Consider the following 23,796-nt stretch of genomic DNA (forward strand, 5'->3'; position numbering starts at 1 on the left):
ACTTAAGTGAAATGAAAACTTGGCATCATCTTCTGCTTTTCAGTTTTATGCTGCAAACTGTTGTAAGCATGCACCTTAATATATGAGTAGGGGATTTACTCCTTGCTGAAACTAACAGTACCAACTCACACATGAGGCAAAGGCATTTCCTTTAAAGAACAAGAATTTCTGGAGCAGGGATTACAGCTTTCTTAAGTACTTCTAAGTAAACCACTCTTTTGCAGAGCAAGGCATACTCTTCTACTGCCTTAGTATTAATTAGCTAATAATTAATATAAGCTAAATCAAGGAAGAAAATTGCAATACCTAGGAAGGAAGGACGAGGCAACATTTTTAGATTCTGACAGTAGATCTCAGCCTCTGAGATCTGTGGCATTCCTTTGGTATGGTGCATGGGCTCTTTGTTTCAAGTGTCACGATGGACTCTGTAGGTTGATAGGATTGGGCTACAGTGTGGCTGTATATGTGATAAAAGGTGATATTTTTCATGTTATAGCCGTAACAGAAGACAAGCAGGCATTCAAAGGGTAGTGTCTGTGTACAGTCAAGCAAGGAACATCATACAACATAAAACACATATAAGTAACTTTTAACAGGTTGCTGTATTGTGGACTTCTGTACTATCTTGACTTCTGCTGTCAAGGGGTGCTTACACATCCCATCGGAAAGATTCAGCGTAAGCCCTCTTATGTCTGGGTACAGAACTAGATGTTCTTATACACAGGCCTCAAACTAGATCTGTAGAGACACCAGGTTGTGCAGGAAGGATTGTAGTGACTCTTCAAGGAAATTCAAGTCATTAGGTAAACAGTATTGAAGGTGGTGTCTTCAGCTTTCTCTCCAGCTGAGGTATTCTTGCTGAGAGTGTCAGCTTGTTTTGAGTTCTGAGCCTGACCTCCAACATTGCTGATGCCTCTCTTTGATCTGGTATGTAGGAAGCCTAAAGACAACATCGAAAGTATTCTGTCTTAATTTGGGAACGGACTTTTACTGAATATAATGAGACTGTGCAAGTACTGTATTAAAAAAATTTGGTTTGGAGATAGTCTGAGGATTTTATGTTTCTGTTGCATGTGAGTGTCATAGAATTTCTGTACTAACAAATGCACTTTTCTAAAACTGATCCAACTTAATGAGAGTCTGTGTAGGACAAAACTCTATTGTCTGTTCTAACCACAAATCCACTGGATACAGCAGTTACTAAGCATCCTCAAATAACATAACTAAGGAATCAGGCTTTGCTTTGGAGATAGGGTCTGGCTCCGGCTCCAGATGTAGGAAAACAATACTGTAGTCATCTGTCCTCTTGCTCAGCTGAAACTCCTTTAGTCTCATCACTGTGGGGAAGTGCTGCCCAGCATCTTCTATGATTTAGGGCCCATGCCTTATTCTGAGGACAGCTATTTGCTCTACAGAGCTCTGACTTTTTGAGGGATCCGTTAAAAAGCCTGTAATTTTCCCATGTTTCCACTTCTGCTGACCAAACATACTACAGACCCTCAGTTGAGAAGAGCATGAGGGATCACAGCATCCAACTCCTTGTGCCTTCAGTTCAGCAAAGGACAGTGTAATCCTAAATAGCCACTGCTACTAGGTTAGTGATTGATAATATTATCTTGAGGAATGCGTATCTCTGCAGTGTGATCTACACTAGCTACAACTTCTTGATGACTTGCTCTCACTCAATTTGTTAATTGAAGACCTGTTATGACTACTTGCTCGGCAGTGGCACCGTGCAAACCAGTGCCCCAAAATAGCTTGCGGTTTCATTGTCTGTGACTAACAACTATGTGATTTGCTCCCTTGCTTGTTCATCGTTGGGTGGTACTGTGGAGGGTGGGAAAGACAGCTTTTAGGTTAGAAAAGAAATGGTTCCTACTTCTAGTAGTATATGGGTAAATAACATTGGTTTTGGGGAATAGGAGGGGGTAATTTCTACTGAAAGTTGGCAAGGTCTTGTGCAGTGAGAAGCTAACAACAAAAATAAGGAACTGGTAATGTCAATGAATCAGTGAGCTTGAAGGAATAATCTTGTTTGACACGAAGGGGAAAGAGCTTTGCTGTAAAGGGAAGTCATGTGGTTGTGGGACATCTGTCAGATGTTCAATAGTGCAGGCAAGGAGAAAGTGGATGGGGGAAGTAAAGTGGAGCTGGGAAACAGGGATGGACCTTCTGAGGAGATGGGGAAAAGACTGAAGAAGGGGAGGAGTAGCAGTGTTCTTATGGCTAGCGGGGTATGGTGGGGAACGGAACAAGGTTTCTGGGAACAGAGGGAAAGTCATCTGGGCATAGGTTTTACTTTCTGTATTTAGTGTAAAATAATTTGAAAAAATTTGTAGGAAACAGGTTTAAATGCACTGCTGCTTTTCTGACCAGTATGGAAAGCTATGTGTCTAACAAAACTGAGCTCCAACTCATGATTTTGAGGAGGGCTTTTTCCCATTCCTCCCTGTTTTCTGAGCTGGTACTTCTTATCAGAAAAGAGTTATCATAATCCCTGTAGTCTGTATCGGGTTAAGTGTTTGTTGAGCTGACACAACAATGAAAATGCTAAATGCATGGAAAATCACATGCTTAATCTGAAACTAGTAAACTTCCCAAATCATCTTTTGAGAACTTGGAGTACAGATGAATGTCTTTATTTTTTTTACCAGTTTTTTTTAAAGTCTAATTTATTAATTCTTACATCATTCTGTCTCTTCTGTTTTTTTCCTAAAACAGGATGATACCCCTTTCATCTCAGACGTTGATGATGAATCTTCATCATGGCCAAACACAGGAATATGTGATCAAACCCAAATATTATCCAGTAAAAAAAGTGATTTCAGGAGAGCAATCCACTGAGGGCTCATTACCACTGAGACTGGGCCAGGATCAACTTGCATCACCTTTTCAATGTGAGTACAACTGCAGAAAGCGTACTGTAAGCTTCTTTTTTTTTTTTAAGATCTTGAAAACTTCTGTTCATCTGATCTGAATTACAGTAACGCTTCAAAAAAAAAAGTCTAAATAATTAAACAATATAATTTTCAGATTAGCAAATACGCTTACATTCTGTATCCTGTTGAGACGCAAAACAGATTTCCTGTATGGGGAAAAAAAAGCAACCTGATTCACTGCTGGACTGTCATAAAGCTATTTCTAGATGATAGCTTTTCCTTCAGATAAAAGACGCTTTGTGAACACTTGTTGAAGTAGGCATAGTTGAGAGTGTATTCCGCTTAAGGTGACAGCTTCCCTTACTTCAATATGATGGATACCCTTCTAGGAAAGCTGGAGTTCAGGACTGTGGTCTTACTGGCGACTATTTTTCTCTATATTTAATTTATTACGTGTTTATGAACTTGTGCACAGTATGGAGGCTGCACTAGCATTTCTGCTTCATATTTATTAAAAAAAAGATTGTGAAGGTGCCCAGCTTGTGGCCTTGGCTCATGCTCCATTGTATGGGGAGCTTGAGGACAAGTTTTGGCTTAAAAGATGAAGAGCTTGATGAATTATGGGTTAGGTATTACAGAGCGTCTGCTGGCTTGATTTGGAGAAAAGTTCCTGCACTAAAATAATGGACTGATTAAGATGGAGAGCTAAGGTACTCACAATCTCCTGACAGACTTCTGCTACAGCACAGAATCCTCATGCTCCACTGAGGATTTAGGGAAGAGGGTTTTCTTTTAAATTCATAAATAAAGTTTCCTTTTGTAAGTTTGCATCTCCGTATTGCACATCTTTATGGTCTGTCCATTTATATTTAAATGTAACCCTCTGCTTGCTTTTCTGAAACAGTAAATGCATCGATGTACCCATGTACCCAAGAAGAATCTTGGCCATAATGGGAAGAACAGTGGGCAGCCTTGGGCCTTTAGATTAACCTTTTCAGAGCAGTGACGTATCATGCTTGCAAAGCCTGACATCCTTTTCTCAGAACCTTCAGAGAGATGTTTAATTGTATTGTCAACATCAACCAATAGTTCCTTTTGTCAAGAAGGTGCCATTGCTTTTCTTCCAGCCAGCTGTAATTTTCCAAATAAGATATTAGTAGCCACTAGTATTGGATTGTGTCCTATTCTGACTCTTGCTAGCCAGTAAGCATATAAATTCCAGGCTGCGTAGTTCTCCAAGTACTTGGAGTGACTGCTGCTGGTTGGACTCTGGTCAAAAAAAAAAAAAAAAAAGTCTTGCTTTTCTTTTGCCCTTGTCCTTTCAGGCTGTTTGACTGAGTCAATTTATCTTAGATATAGTCAGTGTTACTTGCAAGTACCAAACTGCCTCTAAATAGCAAATGAGTTGCGTGAGACTTATCTTCTATGATAAAACAAGGAAATAACTATGTGCAGCTATATGATGGGGGAGCCAGTCAGGAGCTTCTAACTTATTGGACCTCCTCTGTTAATTTCAGTACTCAGAGGGACATGACTGGGAGAAGGACAGCCAGGAGCCAAAGACAGAGTATTTGTTATAAAATCCTAATAAACCCCTCTGTGAGTGGTGGGTTAGTAAAATATTCTACCTTTATTGAAAAGGCTATGATTCTTAAACACCGAAGGGATAGGTAATTAAACAGATTTTGTGGCCTGATAAGATCAGTCACAACTTAAATGTTGCTTTGGAGATAAAAATGCAGGATTAAGTCTAAGGCTATTGTTGTGGTGGTGAAATTTCTGATAATGGGCTTTTGAGCAGTCTCAAAAAGGTGACTTAACCAGATTTGCTTCTCACTTCTACATTTGTAAGTTGGGAGTTGGTGACTGCAACTTCTGACAAAATGGTTTAAATATCTGCTAGTACAGAGAGCAGTTTGATCTTTGCTAGAATTTAAGCCTGTATTTCCTTTTTTTTTTTCAGGGAAGAGATGAAATAGTCAGATAATCACTCTTGAGTGATGTCACCAAGTCTTTAATTGATATCTATAAATTAAATAGGGTGCAAAACAAGTGATTCAGTTATTTTTCACCATTTCTAAGCATTTTATTTTGAAATATTAACACAGTGACATCTGCTCAAGGTGCACTCCATAGAACATATCTATTTTTTCTCTGTAGCTTCAGTTGATGTTGATTTTTCTGAACCTCTGCAGGTGATTTTAGTAGTGTGACCTGAAATGGATAGACTTGAAACTGGAACAAGTGTTAGTCCTGAAATGCCTTTAGAGATTGGTGTGTTCTGGTGGAGGGGGATGAGGTGTAGGCTAATGGTGCTTTGGGAGCAAAACTGCCAGGTGCTTCTGGGCATTTTCTGATTCACAGACTGGCAGTCATGTTTGAATTACCTGTGACAGTGTTGCCAGACCACCATTTGGAGATACTACAGAGAAAGCATTAAAAACTAGTCATGTTTAGGTATTTTTCAATTCAAATTTGTTGGGGTTTGTCCTGGAACGTTTACTTTGGTGTATTTCAACAGTTTCATATTTCTGATGCGCAATATAGTAGACTTAAAAAAGACAGCAGAATGGTCTGTTCTTTTTTGTCATTTAAACTGAATTCTACTGTAAAATGATGTATCATATCAATGGAGCTTGAAAATTCAGTAAGCCATCAGAGTTTCAATAAGTCAAATATGATAAAACAGCCATAAATACATTATAATTTTAAAACACTTCGTATTTAGATCTCAGATACGGTTATGACCTATAATTTGCCTGAACATTTGAAACCTTAGGAGTAAAAGTCATCTATGATTCCAACAGTAGCAATGACATCGGCACAGAAACTTTAGATGTAAATTCTATTTGCAACCTAGTAGTCTGTAAACCAACAGGAATATGATACTTTTAGTAAATCAGGTACATCTACTTCAGACGCTTTTAAAGGCACTGTTAAATAATAACCACCAGTCAGCTTGAGCTGAGCTTAGATCCTATAAATATTAGTGCTGGTCTCCCTGGCTTTATAAATGTAGTTAAAAAAAAAAATCAGTTAAAGAAATTGTTGTTTCTAACAGTCTAAAGTGTATAAATATACGATTATAAGCAAATTCTAAACGAAACGTGCAATTTCTGAATTTCTCCTCAACACAGTTGTGAGAACTGTTTATTAGACTAGTAAGACAGTAGGCCACTCGCAGCTTCACTCTGTCCACTTCTGGTGTTAAATAATTTTTAAATATTTTTCCTAGGAAAGTTATGTTATATACTTTTCTCTTAAATTTGAATATTTTATTATTGTCAAGTTCTTATTATTTAAGAGTATGAATAAAAGTAAGTTAAGTATCTTGGGAATACAATGTTAGGTTTTCACTTACTGTTGAGTTATTCTTCATTTGAAATCCTTTTTTAAAACTTATTTTAATACAGGGTGAGGTAGAATTAGTTGAGGAAGGCTGCTGAGAATTCCAAAAACACTGTCTATTACTACTTAGGGAAGAAATCTGTATTTTGAACCATTCATTCCAAATAGACAATACACGTTTTTTCTGCGTTGGGAATATGAATAGTGACAAAGCCAAATTTGATTGTCTTTTTTAATGCATTTTGAAAAATACAGTGAGCCTGTATGGGGGAGATTTTCAACTTAGGTGTAAATTTGGATGTTTATAAAGGATTGTAACTGAGGAGCTTCTGCTTTTCTTAGAGTATCCAAAAAAAAAAAAAAAAAACTGAGACTGTCAGAGTAGTGTTAAGCCACCTATATATATATTTTCCTTCTGCCAAAATTAGTTCATGTTTTCTGGGTAAGGCTGGTGCATATACACATTCCTGCTCTGAAGAAGACTGCTGAATCCCATACAAGCCATGGTTATTCCTCAAAGGATTTTGAAAGAGCTATATGATGTGATTGCAAAGCCACTGTCAACCACTCCTGAGAAATTCTGTCAATGTGTCTCCAAGGCCAGGTTAGGAGGAGTATGGGAGATCAAGGAGAGCTATAATGCAGCTCTATGTTGCAACAGAATACTCTAAAATGTCTTGGGCTTCACGGTTCAAGAGGGATGTGGACAATATACTTCGTTTTCCAGCTCGAGATAGTTTTGTAGAGGCATTGTGCATCTTGCCCTTTCTTCTGGAAGAAGCGGAATTTCTAAGTTTGAAATCACTTGCCTGGTGTTGCTGGAGTTAGTGTTGCTTTCATGTATTGAACACGTTTGCAAGCCCGCACAGGGCTCCAGTTCCACACGTGTAAAATGATGATGCCACCACGATGATCCCTACATTACAGGCATGTTGTGAAAATATATTAGTTAGCACCTGAGGTGATCAGAAATTACACTAAAAACAAAATTTGAGAGGAAGTATAAGGCATACCTTACCAACAGCCAGAACTGCATTCTGTGAAGTAAATAAAACATGTTTATATAACAAAGTTATTCCAAGGATAAATATATATTTAAGAAGGAAAATTATTCTTATCTGGCCTGTTTATTCAGGAAGATGATAGGAAATGCCTATGAATTTTGCAATTGAAACTGGATGTTAAGTTTACACAATTAAATATGATTGAAGATTTTTCTTTTTAGCTAGATGAAGTTTTTCTTGGTCTTCACTAAAACTCCTTATACGGTAAGGAGACTTGTCTGTGCAAGAAAAAATAAAGAATGATTTTAGATAAAATTAAGTCTAGAATTTAAGTAGCATGGGTTACATAACGTTTAGAGAGTACAGAATTATACTTCTTACTTTGACTTAATTGTGAGTGTTCTGGCTTGAAGTTGGTAAGTCTGCATGTATGGATACCAGAATTTTAACAGTCTGCCTGTGATTCTGTGGGCAGCACCTAGATTTTTGTGTAAAGATGAAGCAGAAACAATCACGTTGCCCAGAGAAGCTGTGGACGCCCCATCCCTGGAGGTGTTCAAGACCAGGTTGGACGAGACCCTGGGCAACCTGATCTTGTGAGTGACAGCCCTGCCAATGGGAGTGGGGTTAGAGATAGATTGTCTTTAAGGTCCCTTCCAACCCAAGCCTTTCTATGATTCTATGATATTAAAGTCATGTATCATGTGTAAAGTCATGTGTTTTACTGTTAAAGAAGTGGGTTCAGAGATATGACACGTTCCATGTAAATACCTCTGTGTGATCAGATGTTCTACCATGGTTCAGTATATGTTACTTTAGGGGAGAAGCACCATCAGTTCTTTAGAGGATCAGATTTTCTTTCCATCCTTCTTGGTATTTGTTTGTGGAACAGCTCTACATAAACTACAAAATTCTCTCAGTGGCTTGTTTTAACTAGAGCATTGCATTTTCTGAAACTTCTGCCTACACATATGTGTGTATATTAGGGTTGAACTCTGGTAACTTTCCCTAAATGGAGGTTTTGAGAAAGTGGAAGGTAGGGGAGGAATGTTATGGCTATGCTGTGATTAAATAAGGTATAGCCAGGAGCATGAGGTGGGTAAAAAGAGAATAAACAGAAGACTAACAGACAGAAGAGAAATATTTCAGTAACTGAAGAATCACAACACAGCCTATTTGAAGGGAATGCGGAATTAAATTCACTCCGGTTACTCATGGGAACTGACATTTGCGTGTGTTGCTCCTGAGGTTGTACATAATCAAATACAAATAGGGGGATGGGAATACAAATAGGGGAATGGGGTGCTGTTTAAATGTCAGGGTTTTTTTTCTCACATGAAAAGCATTTTCATATGTGTGCAGAGCATCTGCTCCCCTTCAAGAGGCTGGGGGGGATTTTTCAGGGACATTTTAAAATGTTTAAGCAAAATTTTGGTGCAGTCAGCATCAGGGTCAAACAACAGTGTAGCTTTTTATGATAAAAGCCAAGCAATCTCAGTAAAGCATAGTTTTCCTCTCTCCCATTTAAGACCATTAGCCATACTGCTATTTGAAGGCATAGCAATTCATAACAGCCTTTTAAAGTTTGTATTTGATTCCAGTGGGACTTGGAAACAAGAGGCTGAACTCCAAATATAAATTAAGTGCTTTAGCTGGGTTGACACTAATGCAGTTACCTCTGTAGACTCCAGCAGCACATTTACTTTGCTTTTGCTTCATAAAGTAAGGTGACAAAATCTGGGGGAAAAAAAAGTTTAACCAATAACATAGTTTATTTAGCAATTATAAAGAACTATGGAGTTCTTTGAAATCCTTGGAAATAGAATAACTGTATAAATGTAAACTACTTCTTTAAATGTACTAGAGCAGCAGGCATTTTAACAATACTCTTTTGTGTGTGTCCATACAGGATGCATGATTGAGGAGGCCAGTAAATCAGCAACACCCCCCCACCCCCCCCCCCCCCCCCCCCAAAAAAAAAAAAGTACTGTATTTTTCTGTTTGGACTCAGAAAAGATTTTATGGCTCTGAGCTCACCAATAATTGAATGTCTGCGTGACAGGCAAGGGCTGCTGGTGCTTTTACAGGAATTAATTTAAATGTTAAATTCACCCCCCAAAAATGGATGGTCATCTATCTAGGCTTTAAAATATGGAGGCCAAGACTGATAAACAGCAGTGTGGGGAAAAATATTGGAAAAGCGGATTGGTGATCTGGCAAACAGAATTAAAATCAGTTCAAAATGTGTTATAGCTGGGGAAAAACACAGACTGAGACAAATGCTTCTCAACTGCTGTGATGAAAGAGAATTGGCTCCAAATCCAAAGATTTCTCAAGAAGAAAGAAGAGACTTTCCAGAAAATTCTGTAGGGGAAAACCTCTATGACGTGTTTCAAAATTGTAACTTAGCTGGGTAATATAGACAGGTTGAACCCACACAAACATTAAAAGTCCCTTAGCCAGGCTAACACCAGCATTGTTGTGATACCACTTGGATACGAAGAATTAGTTCTGACTGTTGCAAGTAGCTAAGTCTGGTTTTACTCATAGGAGATGTGAAAGTGTTCTTGTCTGATGTCAGTGCTGTCGCCCACGCCAGAAAGAATGAACAAACCTAGACAAGAAAGTACTGTAAGAAGGCCCTTTCGTATCCAGTGAGATTTCTGAATCAGCGACATCCTTATTTCTGTGAACATATTTTTGCCTCTTCTGAAAATTTAAAGAAGAAAGATCTTGGCTTCATGCAGTGCTGAGAGATGACTTTTAATGTTGATTCAGCATGCAGAGAGGGTTGTGTTCATTTATAACTTAATTCCATGACGTTATGTCCTTTATCAGTGTTTACAGTTTGTTGACTTCCTTAGTGCTTTTCTGTTGCTTCCCTTCAGGAAATTGGATGTTAAATGAATATACTTAGTGAGGCAATATTCATTTAATTTTTATTTTCTATTCTTCCTGGAAATGGTAAACACTTTCAGAGTGTTACACCTAACATTTGGTTTCTTATGTAAATGAATCGCGTACCCTGGGAAGGGAAAATTACGTGTCTATCTCAAGAATTTATTTAATGTTTTTCAACTGAAGACTTGTAATTCTATTATAGGACAGGGTAAAGTCTAATGTCTTGGTTGTAGAAAGAGCCTAGATAATATCCTTAGGTGAAATGCATAATTTCTTCTGAAGGAGATTGGGTGGTTGAGACTTCTTTAAAGAGTCCTCTTGATAAGGTAGTCAGTTGTTTTATTTCTGAAATTCTGAAGTGTCAACGATGATGATGTGTGCTTATCTGTGCCCACCTGAACTGTAATGTATAGCTGTAAGTTTGCAGTGGAAGATGCTGAATTCACTGTCTGAGTGTGCAGCTCCTGCAGTATTCCCTGCAGTAGCCTTCATTGGGGAAGATTGAGGTGGACAATAAGGTTGTTGCTGCTTCATTAAAGCTGAGATGAAAGTTGTGCAGAATGGCTTTCTGTCCTAGACATTAAGATGATTATCTGCTCCTTAATGTAGTTTGGGGGCTTTTGTTCCCATATCCCTCAAGTGAATGTTCCCATATCCCTCAAGTGAATACCCATTGGGCCCAGATACCTAAACATGTTGATATCTTGAATGGGAGTTAAACAAGACTTCCATGCCTCGATCTCATGCTGGGTTGCTTACTGTTGATGTCTCCAGTCCCAAACGTGAAGCACAGTTGTGAACTTCGAAGCCTGAAGCTCTTGAGGAACTTGAAGTTCTGTTTCAGAAATGCTTCACGCTGAAGAAGACAGGCCTTCTGAGTGCTGGTCTCTTAATTTCCACCTAGGCCTGCAGCTGGAAGCATCTGCCTGCCTGTCCTTAGCAGGGCAGTCATCTATGCCTTGTTAAAACTATTCCACTGTATTAAAGTTCTTAAGGAATGTTTTGGTGTAGTCATGGTGGGGTTTGGAACCACAGCTGTAATGAAGGTCCTCCAGTTCCTCAAAGAAAAGTGTCTAAGCCCTAAAAGGATTTCAGCCAGATACAGTCTTTTGTCCTTAGCATATCCTGTTTAATGGGTTGGGCACGTTCCTGTTCAGTGTGCTGGTTAGGTTGCTTACCTCTGTGAGATTAACTTCTCTCATCTCTTGTACAAAAGGCCTAGGACTGATCAGAGGCATGACTCAAGGCTAAAATTTAAGCTTTTTAGCATTACATTCCTTTGTGAATCTAGTCTGTGTAATACCTTTAAAACAAATAAACATAAACCAATAAAATTAATCAAACAGAATTGAGGCCATCCTGTCAGACATCTCAAACCGCATTGCAGTCTGTTAATTTACTTGCATTGGTATGTTTTTCTGGAACATCTTAAGCTATGTAAAGGGAAATGATAGATATATTTTTCACTATAAATTATTGATCAGAGGTGGGTTTTTTGTTTATTTTGTTTAACATCATTTTAAACATGGAAAATGGATGTAAGCCAAGTTAGGTTGTTTCCTGCCTGAGGATTGCATGTAGAGAATCATCGCAGGGGGAAAAGAGACAAGGAAGAAAAAAGATGATTCATTATGCCTGCTGACAGAAATCAGATTTCCAATCCATGCATGAATCATTTGTTATGCACCAGGACAGAAGAAAAATTATTCTAATTGCTGTGAATTCCTCTGACTGCTCTGAAAAGGCAATGTCAGTGAGAAGATTTGACAACAAAGGGCTCCTGGATGGGAACATGTAAATACAGCTATGAATGTTCTTCAAAACTATCTCAGCACTTGTGCCTGCATGTGCTCCTTTGATGTCTAAATGACAGCTGTCTATGGTAAAGAAAACACAATGTGCCTGTGTTGCAGACATCAGAGTTTATCAGAATCTGCTGAAGTTGATGAAGAAAGTCTGCTTGAATGAGGCAAGTTTTGCTGTAGCAAATCATTTTAAGCAATGCATTGTGTACCTTTACGTCTATCTTAAACTGAGGTTAAGAGAACTGAAGAATGGTTTACTTGCCTCTCCTTGAATCAACCAAAAATTATTGCTGGGGACTGAAATCATAGAATCACAGAATGGGTGGGGTTGGAAGGGACCTCTGAAGATCACCCAGTCCAACCCCCCTGCCAAGCAGGATCACCTAGTGCACGTTGCGCAGGATGGCAGCCAAGCAGGTTTTGAGTATCTCCAGAGTTTTGAGTATCTCCAGAGAAGGAGACTCCACAACCTCTCTGGGCAGCCTGTCCCAGTGCTCTGTCACCCTCACAGTAGGCAAGTGCCCCCTCAGGTTGAGCCAGAACCTCCTGCGCTTCAGTTTGTGCCCGTTGCTTCTCAGCCTGTTGCTGGGCACAACTGAAACAAGACCATCTCCATCCTCTTGACACCTTCCCCTCAGATATTTATATACATTAATGAGCTCTCCCCTCAGCCTTTTCCTTTCTGGGCTAAACAGACCCAGTTCTTTCAGCTTGCCCTCGTACAACAGGTGCTCCAGTCCTCTAATTGTCTTTGTAGCCTTCCTCTGGACACGTTCCAGTAGTTCTGTGTCCCTCTTGTACTGGGGAGCCCAGAACTGGACACAGTACTCCATAACTATATGGACACAATATCTATATATAGAAGTGTGTAACAGCAGTGGTGACAAGATGACAATAAGAGCTGGGGGGGGGAAAAGGAGCTGTGGAGGCCACTGTTCAGTTACCACCATAATAGATAGCCAGATAGTGTTTTGCTTTTTGAATAGGCCCATTGGTTTTCACAAAGGCAATAGAACTGAATACTTGAAAAGCAACAAAATATCACAAGTTCATCTGTAATGACCAATTAAATACTTGTAAGATCATACAAATACAAAAAAAAAAGTTACAGAAATAACAAAGTAGAAGGAATGCTGAAATTAATTACATGTCAGTAATATATAGCATATATATATCAATGTGTAGCTATCAAAAAAACAGCTTGAAATATTCGTTTCTTGCTCAAAATGTGTGGCTGAGCAGGTGTGTGTAAGTACACCTCACCTTGTGCAGAATCGGGAGGAGTACTGTTAGCTTTCCTAGACAGCGTTGGATCTTGGATGAAATAAAGCTGGGTCATCTTATTTTTAGTTTCATTGCCGTATCTGATTACTGCCAATGCTTGGGAAAAGAGAATCAGGTATGAAGTGTGTAATGTAATGCAACAACATTTCTGATGAGCACAGATGCACTGCCATACGTAAAGGCAGACGTTGTAAATAGAAACCGAAAATGAAGTTACCCAGCAGCTGTGCCTTGCGTTTTTGAATCCATGCGTTTTCCAGACTTTGGCTTGTGCTCATGGCTGTTAAATAGAATAAAGCTCATATTCTGACTGGTTTTTAGATAGGCTGAGTTCAGCCTTGCTAATGTCATGTAGGGGAATGGTCCACATTAACATCAGGGGGATGATATCCTTTTCCAACCTGTCAGAAGAGGATTCAGGATGTCTGTGCCCCTTTGACTATCATGCAGGCTGGGGCTGAGTATGAAGGATCAATATTGCACTGTTGGGGGAGAGAAATAAGTTATACCAACATGAGCATTTCAGTAAAGATGTATTAAGTAATCCTGCTTCACTCTCCAGCATCGATCAGAGCTCAGCTGCAATCGTGTCTAGTTTTGGACAGTTGATTTGAAGGAAGACAAGAACCAACTGAGGGAAAATAAAAGCAAAGCAAGAAACAATGGCAAACTGCAAAATACGGCTTGTTAGACTGAAAAACGTGAGATGGTTTTGGTTTGGAGAAAATGAGACTGAGGGGGACTCACAGTAGCAGTCTTCAAGTATGGTAGAGATCGATTTACAGAGGAATAAGATTTTCTCGGAGTTCACCATAGATAAGACAGGGCATAATACATTTGAATTGCAACAGGGGAAATGTGGGTTAGGTATTACGAATATTCTTTATAGTAAGAAGAGAGACTGAAGCACAGGAATGTGTTCCTTAGGGAGACTGTGAAATCTGTGTAATAGAAGGGTTTTAAGAATAGACTGGACAAAGTTTTTGTGTAGTGCTGTTTTTTTAGCCTGTGAAAAGAAGGGAGAAGAGGTAGGAAAGGTTACAGGATCTGTCAGTCTCTTTTGGTCCTTTCTGTGCCTGGTAAGGGCTGTATTCCTCTCAAGGTGCAATCAGAAATTTAGGGAAGATTTGCCTCTAGTCTGTATGTGGATCTAGTGTCTTTATCTCTTTTTTTTTTCTTTTGTTCTTTTTTTTATTCTTTTTTTTTTTTTATTCCTTAGTTACAGTAAGAGCTTTAAGTATAGGTATCTTCCGGATTTTGGAATACCGAAGGTGTATGGTAGCTATGTTTCAACTTGTTCTGATATTTGCAAAACTTATTTTGTTGTTTTAAACTGATGATTAAGTGATGGTTAAAAAAAAGAACATCCTCACATACTGCAAGTAAATAAATATAAAAAGGCAATTCAACGATAGTTCTGAAAGCTTATCTATTTTATTTACATGGTTGATTTTTATACTATGTCAGCTTTCCTTTTGGGTGAACAAGCATATCTAGTAGTAAGGACTAAACCAGGTGTAGTGGTAAAATAACTGGTAGACACGTGTTTTAGGAAGTAAGTAATTTCCTCTCGTTTCTTTCCTTTTATCCTGTCAGCATTTAATTAAGAAAACAAGAGAGGGGAGGGTAAGGGAGTTGGTCATCTGAGAATTTAAAACACTGAATCGATTTGCCATGTGAAAACTTACTGGCTTTGATATAAGAAGATAGATTTGCATTCCAAAGTTCTCATGCATCATGGCTATTGTTTGAAAACATACGAAACTGTCTTAGATTAAACCCATCATAAATTGTTGTCTTTGGGAATAGTTTACTTAATTGTTTCCTCAGGAGATTTTTCATGGGATATTTGTCATAACTGAAGGTATGTTAAAACAAATAAACACCAAACCCCTCCATAATACTAAAAGTAGTTGGAAGAAATTTTTTTGCAAGGATTCTAGGAGAGTTATGTGTAAGCTCCACCAGCCGACTCTGCAGTATAAACTACTGCTTTATTGTGAATAAATGCATCCCTTTGATTAGGTCACTATGAAGCAGAAGAACATTATACCCACAATAACATATTTTTTTCAACACATTAAAATAGTTTCTTCTTTTTGCCCCACTTGACCTGTGAGACAGTACAGTGTAGTCATCTTTTTAACAGAATAACAGTTCTGCTTTCACTCGTGCTGCTAGCCCATTGTCTTCCCTCAAAACAGGGACATGCCACAAATCTTCTGAGATCCACTACAGCTATTGAATACTGTCTAGCTCAATCTCTGCAGAATGCTGGAGCTGTGAGGGCAGCCATAAAACTGAGAAAAAAATGTGTTTATAGAAATTCTTCTAGAAAGAAGTGAAGACTGAGCAGCCTTGCAAACAAAGGCACCCAGGAGATTCATAAGGAAACCTTCCCCTTGTATAACTCTGTCCAGGAGTGGTTGCATGAGCCACTGTGGCCACCTGGACCTAAAACCTTCCAGCTGCCTCTCTTAACCCATTCACCTTTCATGCTGATGCAGAAAAAAATGAGTTTGTTGTGATGGGCAGTGGGGATGGAAGGGATTCTATGAAGAAATCCTCTTGCTTATATTTTCCACTTCTCCTGCAGTTGTTGTTGTTGTTGTTAGATCATAAATTTATCTCAGCAGGAGCTTGCCATGCTTGTAATATTATATCATACTTACAGAGATGGAAAGAAAATCATATAAAGGTGGTGCCAATTTTCAGCTAAACTCTCATCAGTTTATCCAGGCATCTTTCTTTTTGAGTCTAGCCCAGAGAATTTCACAGGTTTTGGAAATTATGGGTACGTTCTTCCACTGATCTCCTTGGACAGATGTATCTAAGGGTCCTTAGGCGTGAGTGAACCTAGACCAGGAGGCAGGGTGATGGTGCAGTTGGCTGATCCCCCCCCCATTACAAGTTTGCTGCCTGCTTCAGGGATGAAGATTAGCTACTACAAGTAATCCTGATTGTCCCATCTTTAGTAAGCCAACAATCTGAATTTATCTCCAGTTACGCCTTTTTTTTTCCAGTCGTTTTTCTGTTGGCTTGGTGTTTATATCTTCTGCTTGTGTTTTCTTTCATTAAGCTCATTTATTTATCTGCTCTCACATTTGTATTTTGTCAAAATCTGGTGTTATACTTAAGAGCACAGTGAGGTGTTTCATTTCCACATGTTTAAAACTGGTTTTGAAGATTTTATGATACATTCTCTCTATATAAAAATAATGATTTCAGGTATGTTGTGGTGCTGTAGCACCATAGTTTTTCTCCAGAACTGAATTTGAGATAATCTATGTTGCAGATCTGTTCACATCTATGTCACAGTGGCATCATCAGTAAAGCTTCTGGAGTTTAAAGATGAAAATAACCTGTATGCAACCTTAAAATTGTGGTGTCCTTCTTTATATAAACTAGCCCAAGTGCAAAAGAGGTTGAGGCTATGGCAGTAAAGGGCATTTTCTATGGGCTTTCAACGTTCATGCTGCCAAACCATCCAAGAAGTATGGAAGGATATAGTTTCCCATTTGGATTAAATCTTTCCCTCTTTATAGAAGATAAAACACATATGCATGCACATATACACACACAACAAATACAAACAAACAAAACAAAAATAAATTTAAAAAACCCACAGAGGTCAAGGAGATGATTCAAGGATCCAAGATGCTAACCTTGCAGAGTTTCTGCCGAGTGCTTCCTTTCAGGAGAAGGGTTTGCAGTCTCTTTTTGACTGAAATCTGCATGTGTTATGCTCACTGTGAAGGTCTCTGAGCCTTGGGCTAGGTGAGGATAGTCCTGTCTCCTGAGGTATGGCTACAGAGAACGATGAAGACAGCATCTGTGCCTTGGATCACCTAAGTCCTTCTCATACACTGATCAACTTTCAGCTCAGATTCTTTCCTAAATGCCTTCAGAAGAATTGAGGAAGTTAAAAGCAGTGACCTGCTAGGCGGGGAAAAGAAAATAAGTTTTGTTTTTTTTTTGTAAATCTGAAAAAAAAAAAAAAAAGCACATCTAATGTCAAAAGAATAAGAAGTTGTCTTATACCTGGCTCTTTGTAACTGATATAGCAAGAATATCCATGAGAACTGGTTCTCTAGCAAGGGCATCAGTGGATGATGATTCAAGTATTTGTAGGGGCTAGGCCCTGCATCACATGGTTTTCAGACTTCTTGCTTCCCTAAAAACCTGCATTTAAATACTGTTTCATGGATACTCTTTACCTCTGTAGATACAGGCCAGTGTTTTCAAAGGAGCAGTTCAACTGCTGCTCCTATATTCTTACTCCCGAACTTACATGCAGACGTCTGTTCATGAAAAATGGGTGAGAGGCAAATTTACAATTTCCATTCAGTCTCACATTAAGGCATATCTTCTAGCAAAAACTTAGGGTACAGATTTTTTCTGATAAAATGTGAACTATGTAATGAAAATTATTTTTTTAAAGAGTTTTTTTTATTAGCATCATGCCTAAATTCTCCTACAGCTTTAGACTCAACAACATAATACAAAGTATTATGAAGGAGAATTAAGTCATGGTATAATTCCAGGTATACTGGCAAAGCCAATTTTTTTTTAGCTAGGCTGGAAAACTTGTGTGGGTCCCCCAATACAGTAGTTTTTGCAGTGTAGGCAGGACTGACTTTTTTGACTCAGCTAACCATGTTTTTTTTATTACATCACATCCTAAAGGAAAAATGTTACTAATACATCTGAAGTATAAAAGAGAAAATGGATTGGGCTTTTCTAGGAAAGCAATATATCTAGATACATAGATACCATATATACGTGTATGTATATATATATATATATATATATATATATATAAAGATGCAAATAACATACAAGCGTGGTAGTATTGCTTGTGAAGCTCTGTTTGACAAAGGGAAAGCTTAGAAATTCTAGCCTCAGCAATTCACAAGGCACTAGATCTCTGTTCATTGGGAAACGTGTAGTAAGACTTTTATAAGAAATGCTTGACAACCAAGATTCCGAGGTCTCTAAATGAACTGAAATCACAATACTAGCCTTTAATTGAAGTATTTATTTCTGTGTGTTTCTGTGTTGTGCTGCTTCAAAGTATTGTTAGGGAGAATAAGGTGGGAGCATCTGTCATACAGCTACTGTTCAAATAGAGTGATGCCTTTACTGTAGACAAAACAGTTGGCACAATTGTTTTAATTTGTTTATGAAGAGCTAGAAATAAGAGGCTTCATATTCTTTTGAAGTGGGAAGTTCATCTGCATTTCTTGAGATTTAAAAAAAAAATGTCTGGAGGGTATTCTGTAGCTAGGTTGGATGGCGGCTCTCCAGCAACTTTTTTATTTCTATGACAGGAGGAGGAAGGAGATTCTTCTCTTTCTGTGCGTCATTTCTTGGGACTTTTAGGTTTGTTATGAAAGTATTTATGGATAGTTTTCACAGAGATGCTGTAATATATTTACAAGAACTTGCTAAAGTTATTAGTAAGTGTGCAGAGGGCAAAATGTTTTCTTTTTAAATACTTGCAACTACCATCTGTTCTTTCCCCCTAATTTTACTGATTAGTAGTTTTAATCTTTTTTGGCTTCAGTTGTTAGATGTCTGTTAGGATTAAATACATCTGGTTTTAAATCAAATTCTATAACAAGAAGTATTTCTTCTAATGAGCTTAATTGAAAATTAGTGCTTGCTCAGTCTTCTTTACATTGAAGTTTTTTAAATGACTGTAAGGAAGTACATTAAAATATATATATATATATATATAGCTTTTTTCAACTTTGAGCTCAGAACTAGTATTTTCAGCTATTGATATTTCCTCACCCCTTTCTCTGTCTGAGCTACTTATTACTTAAACAAAGGCTGACAGCAAAGCTCAGTCTATAATATGTAAATCCGTGTGGAAAAACGGTTCCAAAAAACTGTGAAAAAATGGGTCCAGGCAGCTGCGTCACAAGGTTTGACCACTTCGGGCTGGGGTGCCAGGAGATTTGAGACAGATGTTTTCAGACATGCCGCATGCCTAAAACATTTCCAGGGGTCGAGCTACAAATAGTGACTTAATAAGTGCAGAAACAGGAAAAGTATGCAGGAGGACACAAGAGTTTATTCACCCCTAGGTGCACAGCCAGGCTCTTTACATTACATCTGCCTGTCAGGGTTGGCTATTTAAGCTGTCATGCCCTTGGTATTGCTCTTTGTCTGACTGTGAATAAAGTGCAGCATTGTGATTACTAATCCCACTCCAGTGACTTGACTTTAAATGTGGTTTTGGAGCGTATCCCGGAGCTCTGTTTGCTAAGCTTCCTACTCCTGTTTCAGAGACACCACTGGAGATCTATGAGAGAGAGCACTGCAGACTGCCCTCCTCCTGGAGACCTGTCGCCTTTTTCTCCCCCCCCGCCTTTTTTTTTTTCAAAACTTTTTGAAGGAAATCAATGGATACCAAAGTGTTCTGTTTATTTTTCTTTTTTTCTTTGCCTCCGCTGACAGTGGGAAATCATACTGGTCGCATCAAGGTGGTCTTTACACCCAGCATCTGCAAAGTGACTTGCACCAAGGGCAACTGTCAGAACAACTGTGAGAAGGGAAATACCACCACCCTCATCAGTGAGAATGGCCATGCTGCTGACACTCTGACAGCCACTAACTTCCGAGTAGGTAAGTACCCTGAAACTGTATTTGTCCTTAGCTGTCCTCTCTTGACTAACAGAGGGAGGGGATATTTTGTTATTAATACCAGTTGTGCATCTGCTGCTCTTTGTTTGGAGGGCTGTGCTGAGAAGGAACCATTGTATCTTAGACAAGCTTTCTGGTATCCTTTTGAAATTATCCCAAAAGTTCCTTTTGTGTTACAGAAAAAAAAAAAAAAAAAAAAAAAAAAACCACTTATTTTTCATTTGAGTTTTCAGCTGCAGGGCTACAATTTGCTAAGCTGAAGCTTTTGGTAAAATCAGTCCCTCAGAGGTTGTGTTGCTAAATAGAGGAAATGTCAGATTCCACAAAAAGTTCTGCGTTTCCTCCTCTTATTTGTTGAATAGGTATCAAATGTACATGAAAACTTAGCTAACACAGTGAATGTCTTCAAAAAATTGTTCAAGAGTTCCTTAAGATTGCAGTCCTTTTTAGAAAAAATTAAAAAGGGTATAATTTTCTTCTTTACTGCTGAGAATAAGTCAGATTTCATATTTGCCATTTTTAAAAATTGGGCTAATATTAAGTCCAATTATTGAAGCTAGTAATTTTTCTGTTAGTGTTTAGTCTGTTTGCTCAATAAACAGTACCAACAGTATGCCAGTCTAAACCCTGTAACTGTTTGACTGTACTAAAACAAACCCTGAAAGCTGAGTTAATGGATTAGCATATTTTAACTGTACAATTTATGATGTTCATAGGAATTGGTGTGCAAATATTAGTCTGGTAAGCTAAATGAAATTCAGATATATGGATGCATACTTACTTTATTCTTAATTGCTTGTGAAAATAATTTTATTGTAATCATGAAAATATTGTAAAATATCTTTAGAGAAAATAACTTTAAAAATTAATTATTTTGCCAATATGTACTCAAAGAATGCCAGATATGAACACTGTAATTTTAGTCTCCTTCTAGTATAAACATAATGTCAGGCAGTGCTGATGCTGGCCAATACTGCCCTTTTTAAAGTGCACTATATTTCAGGCTCTGAGGGGGAAAAAAGCTATTCCAAATTATTATTCTTTTCATCCAGACAGACGATACAAAGAGCAGTTCCCTTTCTTAAGACTCCTACTAGACTAGACTGGGGATGAAAGCTCCTGAAATGAATAACACATTCCTTGATAACATCCATATTTGTAATATATAAATGCTTTGGAGTAGAAATAATAAAAAAAACTTTTCAAAAGAGCAATAGAGCACATTTTATTTATGGTTGTTTTGGTGCATTAAAAAAGAAAAGTTTTTTTAGAAAGGAATGGTAAATTAAATATTTTAAACTTGTGTTTACTGTTAAAACAGTTGTTTTATTTTTTTAACCAGTGTTTTGGCAAGAACCCCAGTTAAGTAAGTTTTTGGTTTAATTTTTCAGACTTCTGTGAAAGGATAGATAGGGTTATTTCCCCCTTCTTTTCTTCCTTCCCCACACTTCATATGACCTAATTTTTTACTGAAATTATGAAATGTTGAGAACGGGCGGTCATGTAATTTTTCTGCTATGTAAATCTGTGTTGTAACACGACCTTCCCTCAAATACAAACTTGGAGAGTGGAAATCGACCTGTAAAGGCACGTTCCACACCTTCCTTCCTGGCCTTGGGCCATGCAGGTTGTGATTCACTGTGTACAATAGCCTGCTAGAAGTATTCAACAAAAGCAGTTCATAATAGTGTTTGATGGAAAGTTAAGGGAGCATTATGTTTAAAAATGTATCAAAACAAGTCACTACACATCTAGTGGCATTTTTAATCTGTCTGTACCTATCTATCTTCCATGTAGCCTTTAAAAGACTAGAAGTATTTACCGTATCTCTGAGTATCATGATTTTAATAGAAAAGGAATAAGAAAGAGATCTGAACTGTGACTCCAAAGCTCTCCAGTTAAAAATGCTGAGTGAACTGAACTTCTTAATATTGGGAGAGGAGAGATCCCACTCCTCTAGGTCGAGTTCTGTCATTGGTCACAGATTTTCAGGAGCTTTTGAATCAGGGTTTAAAATGTCAATTATTGAAATTATTTTTATGTCCTTTCTTGTCCTTTCTTTTAACTAGTATCTCATTAGCTCGGACTTGTCCTGATCAAGATATCTTGTGATACCTAAAGCAGAAGTAATTTGGGTCTTATGAGATAATTTATTTTTATTATATTTTTAACATCTGTGTTATGCTTTGCTTGTGCTTTTTCTTTCAAGACCCAGTTCTAAACTTGTTTACTTACTGTTTATCCAAAATGAATGGAAATTCTTCTTCTGAGCTTTTGACATTTTAAAAGTGCAACCATGAAAACAGAAGGTTGTGTCAGAAAATGCATACTTAAAGCAGTGAGCAGCACGGTTTCGGTAGTTCTTTTAAAGTATTTCTTCTTCCTAAACTCAGAAAAGTTAAGTTCACATGCCCTATTTGGAAAACTAACTCCTATTACTAATAATAGACATCTCCTTTGAATGGGAAATTAGGAAACAGCTTTAGATAGTTAGATTGTTGTTAGGTCAAAATGCATTTCCTTACCAGGAGCAGCTCTCTAGCACAAAAGATTTAATTCAGATTCTCTGATGACAGATTGCAGTTAGCCGTCATTTTGCTTGGTTCTTAAAATTCATTATTTCTAATAGTGAACAGAGTAAAAATTCATGTTTAGCTTTTAAACTTTCTACTGAACTTCAAAAACATTTTTTATTTTTGAAGAAAACAAGCTGCATTGCCTGCACTAAAGCTCCTGAAGTTTTTCCATGGGTTGTTTCAGATTCTTAAGACTTGTTCAGTTGGTCATTTCAGCTGAAACGTGGTACCAGTGAAGCCAGGCAAGGAACTAATCCTGTTTCCTGAAAATTTTACTAGATATGGATAAACCATTAAAAATAAAAACCCACAAGAAGAAACAGATTGGGGAAAATGTAGCTTTTCAGGTAGTTGAGATTTTGCCTGTTTTCATAAAGAGCTCTAGCATTTCAATTGAAGGTGATGAAAACTTGGTATTTAAAAAGGAAGGATCTCCTTGATTGCCAGTATGCTTCAGTGAAACAGTTTTTTCTTTTATAGTTTCATTTTGTGAATGGGCTATGTTGCACAGTTAAACTAACCAACCTCCCATATTTCATTGGCTTGGAGAATGAAAGCATTTAATCTGACTGGAAACTTCTGCTGAATAGATGATCCTCGTTACTCTATTGGATTGGTGCATGTGAAGGTTGTATGGTATTTCAGTTCCGATATATCTACGGAGGCTTGTAAAACAGGGTCAGTATATGTGCATAGGAAAGGATGCATATAGAATAACACATGAGCTTCCTGTCTCATTCACTGTTGAAGTTACTCAGTGACGTGTCCTGTTTCTCCTCAGAATGATTCCACATTCCAAAATACCCTATTTTTGAAATGAATTTTCTCTCTGTAGGGAGTGGGAGGACAGTGACTAATTTGTAACTGTGAAATGAAGCAGTAAGAAATTAGGAAATGCCCAAGCTAATGTTCTTCATACGCTTTAATTTTTGCCGTATTGTGCATATGTATTTAATTATAGGTTTACACTATTTTTTTTTCCACAGTATCCTTACCTCTTTCATTGCATAGGAATGACAGAACTTAGTAAGGGAAGCAGTCATTTAATACTTAGGTTTTTATTCACTGTTCATTTGCAGCTCTGTCTCTCATTTAAAGCAGTTCATTTAAGTTGTTATGAATGGGAAGTTAAAAAAGAATTACATATTATTCCGTGGAAGTGCGTATATTTCTGCAGAAATTTCATGTCTGAGCACTTGGCAGTATTTGCCTCAAAGAGGGAAATAACAGCACTCTGCAGGTGCAGACCAAGAAGAGTTCAAGATTTTTTTTTCCCCCAAGACCATAGATGTAGAAAGATAAGAACTTTGTGGCAGAGGTGGCGATAGCATTAGTGCTCTCCCCCCAA

General features: G+C 37.9%; 1 protein-coding gene across 1 annotated transcript in view; it reads left to right on the forward strand.

Annotated features, from left to right (window-relative positions):
• LTBP1 (latent transforming growth factor beta binding protein 1) overlaps positions 1-23,796 on the forward strand; it is a 202,148-nt gene that overhangs the window by 48,733 nt on the left and 129,619 nt on the right. Inside the window, 2 exon segments of the mRNA XM_040551251.1 lie at positions 2,722-2,897; positions 19,687-19,854. Coding sequence (XP_040407185.1) covers positions 2,722-2,897; positions 19,687-19,854 — 344 coding nt within the window.

The sequence above is a fragment of the Cygnus olor genome, chromosome 3 (assembly GCF_009769625.2).
Source record: "Cygnus olor isolate bCygOlo1 chromosome 3, bCygOlo1.pri.v2, whole genome shotgun sequence".
Taxonomy (NCBI): Eukaryota; Metazoa; Chordata; class Aves; order Anseriformes; family Anatidae; genus Cygnus; species Cygnus olor.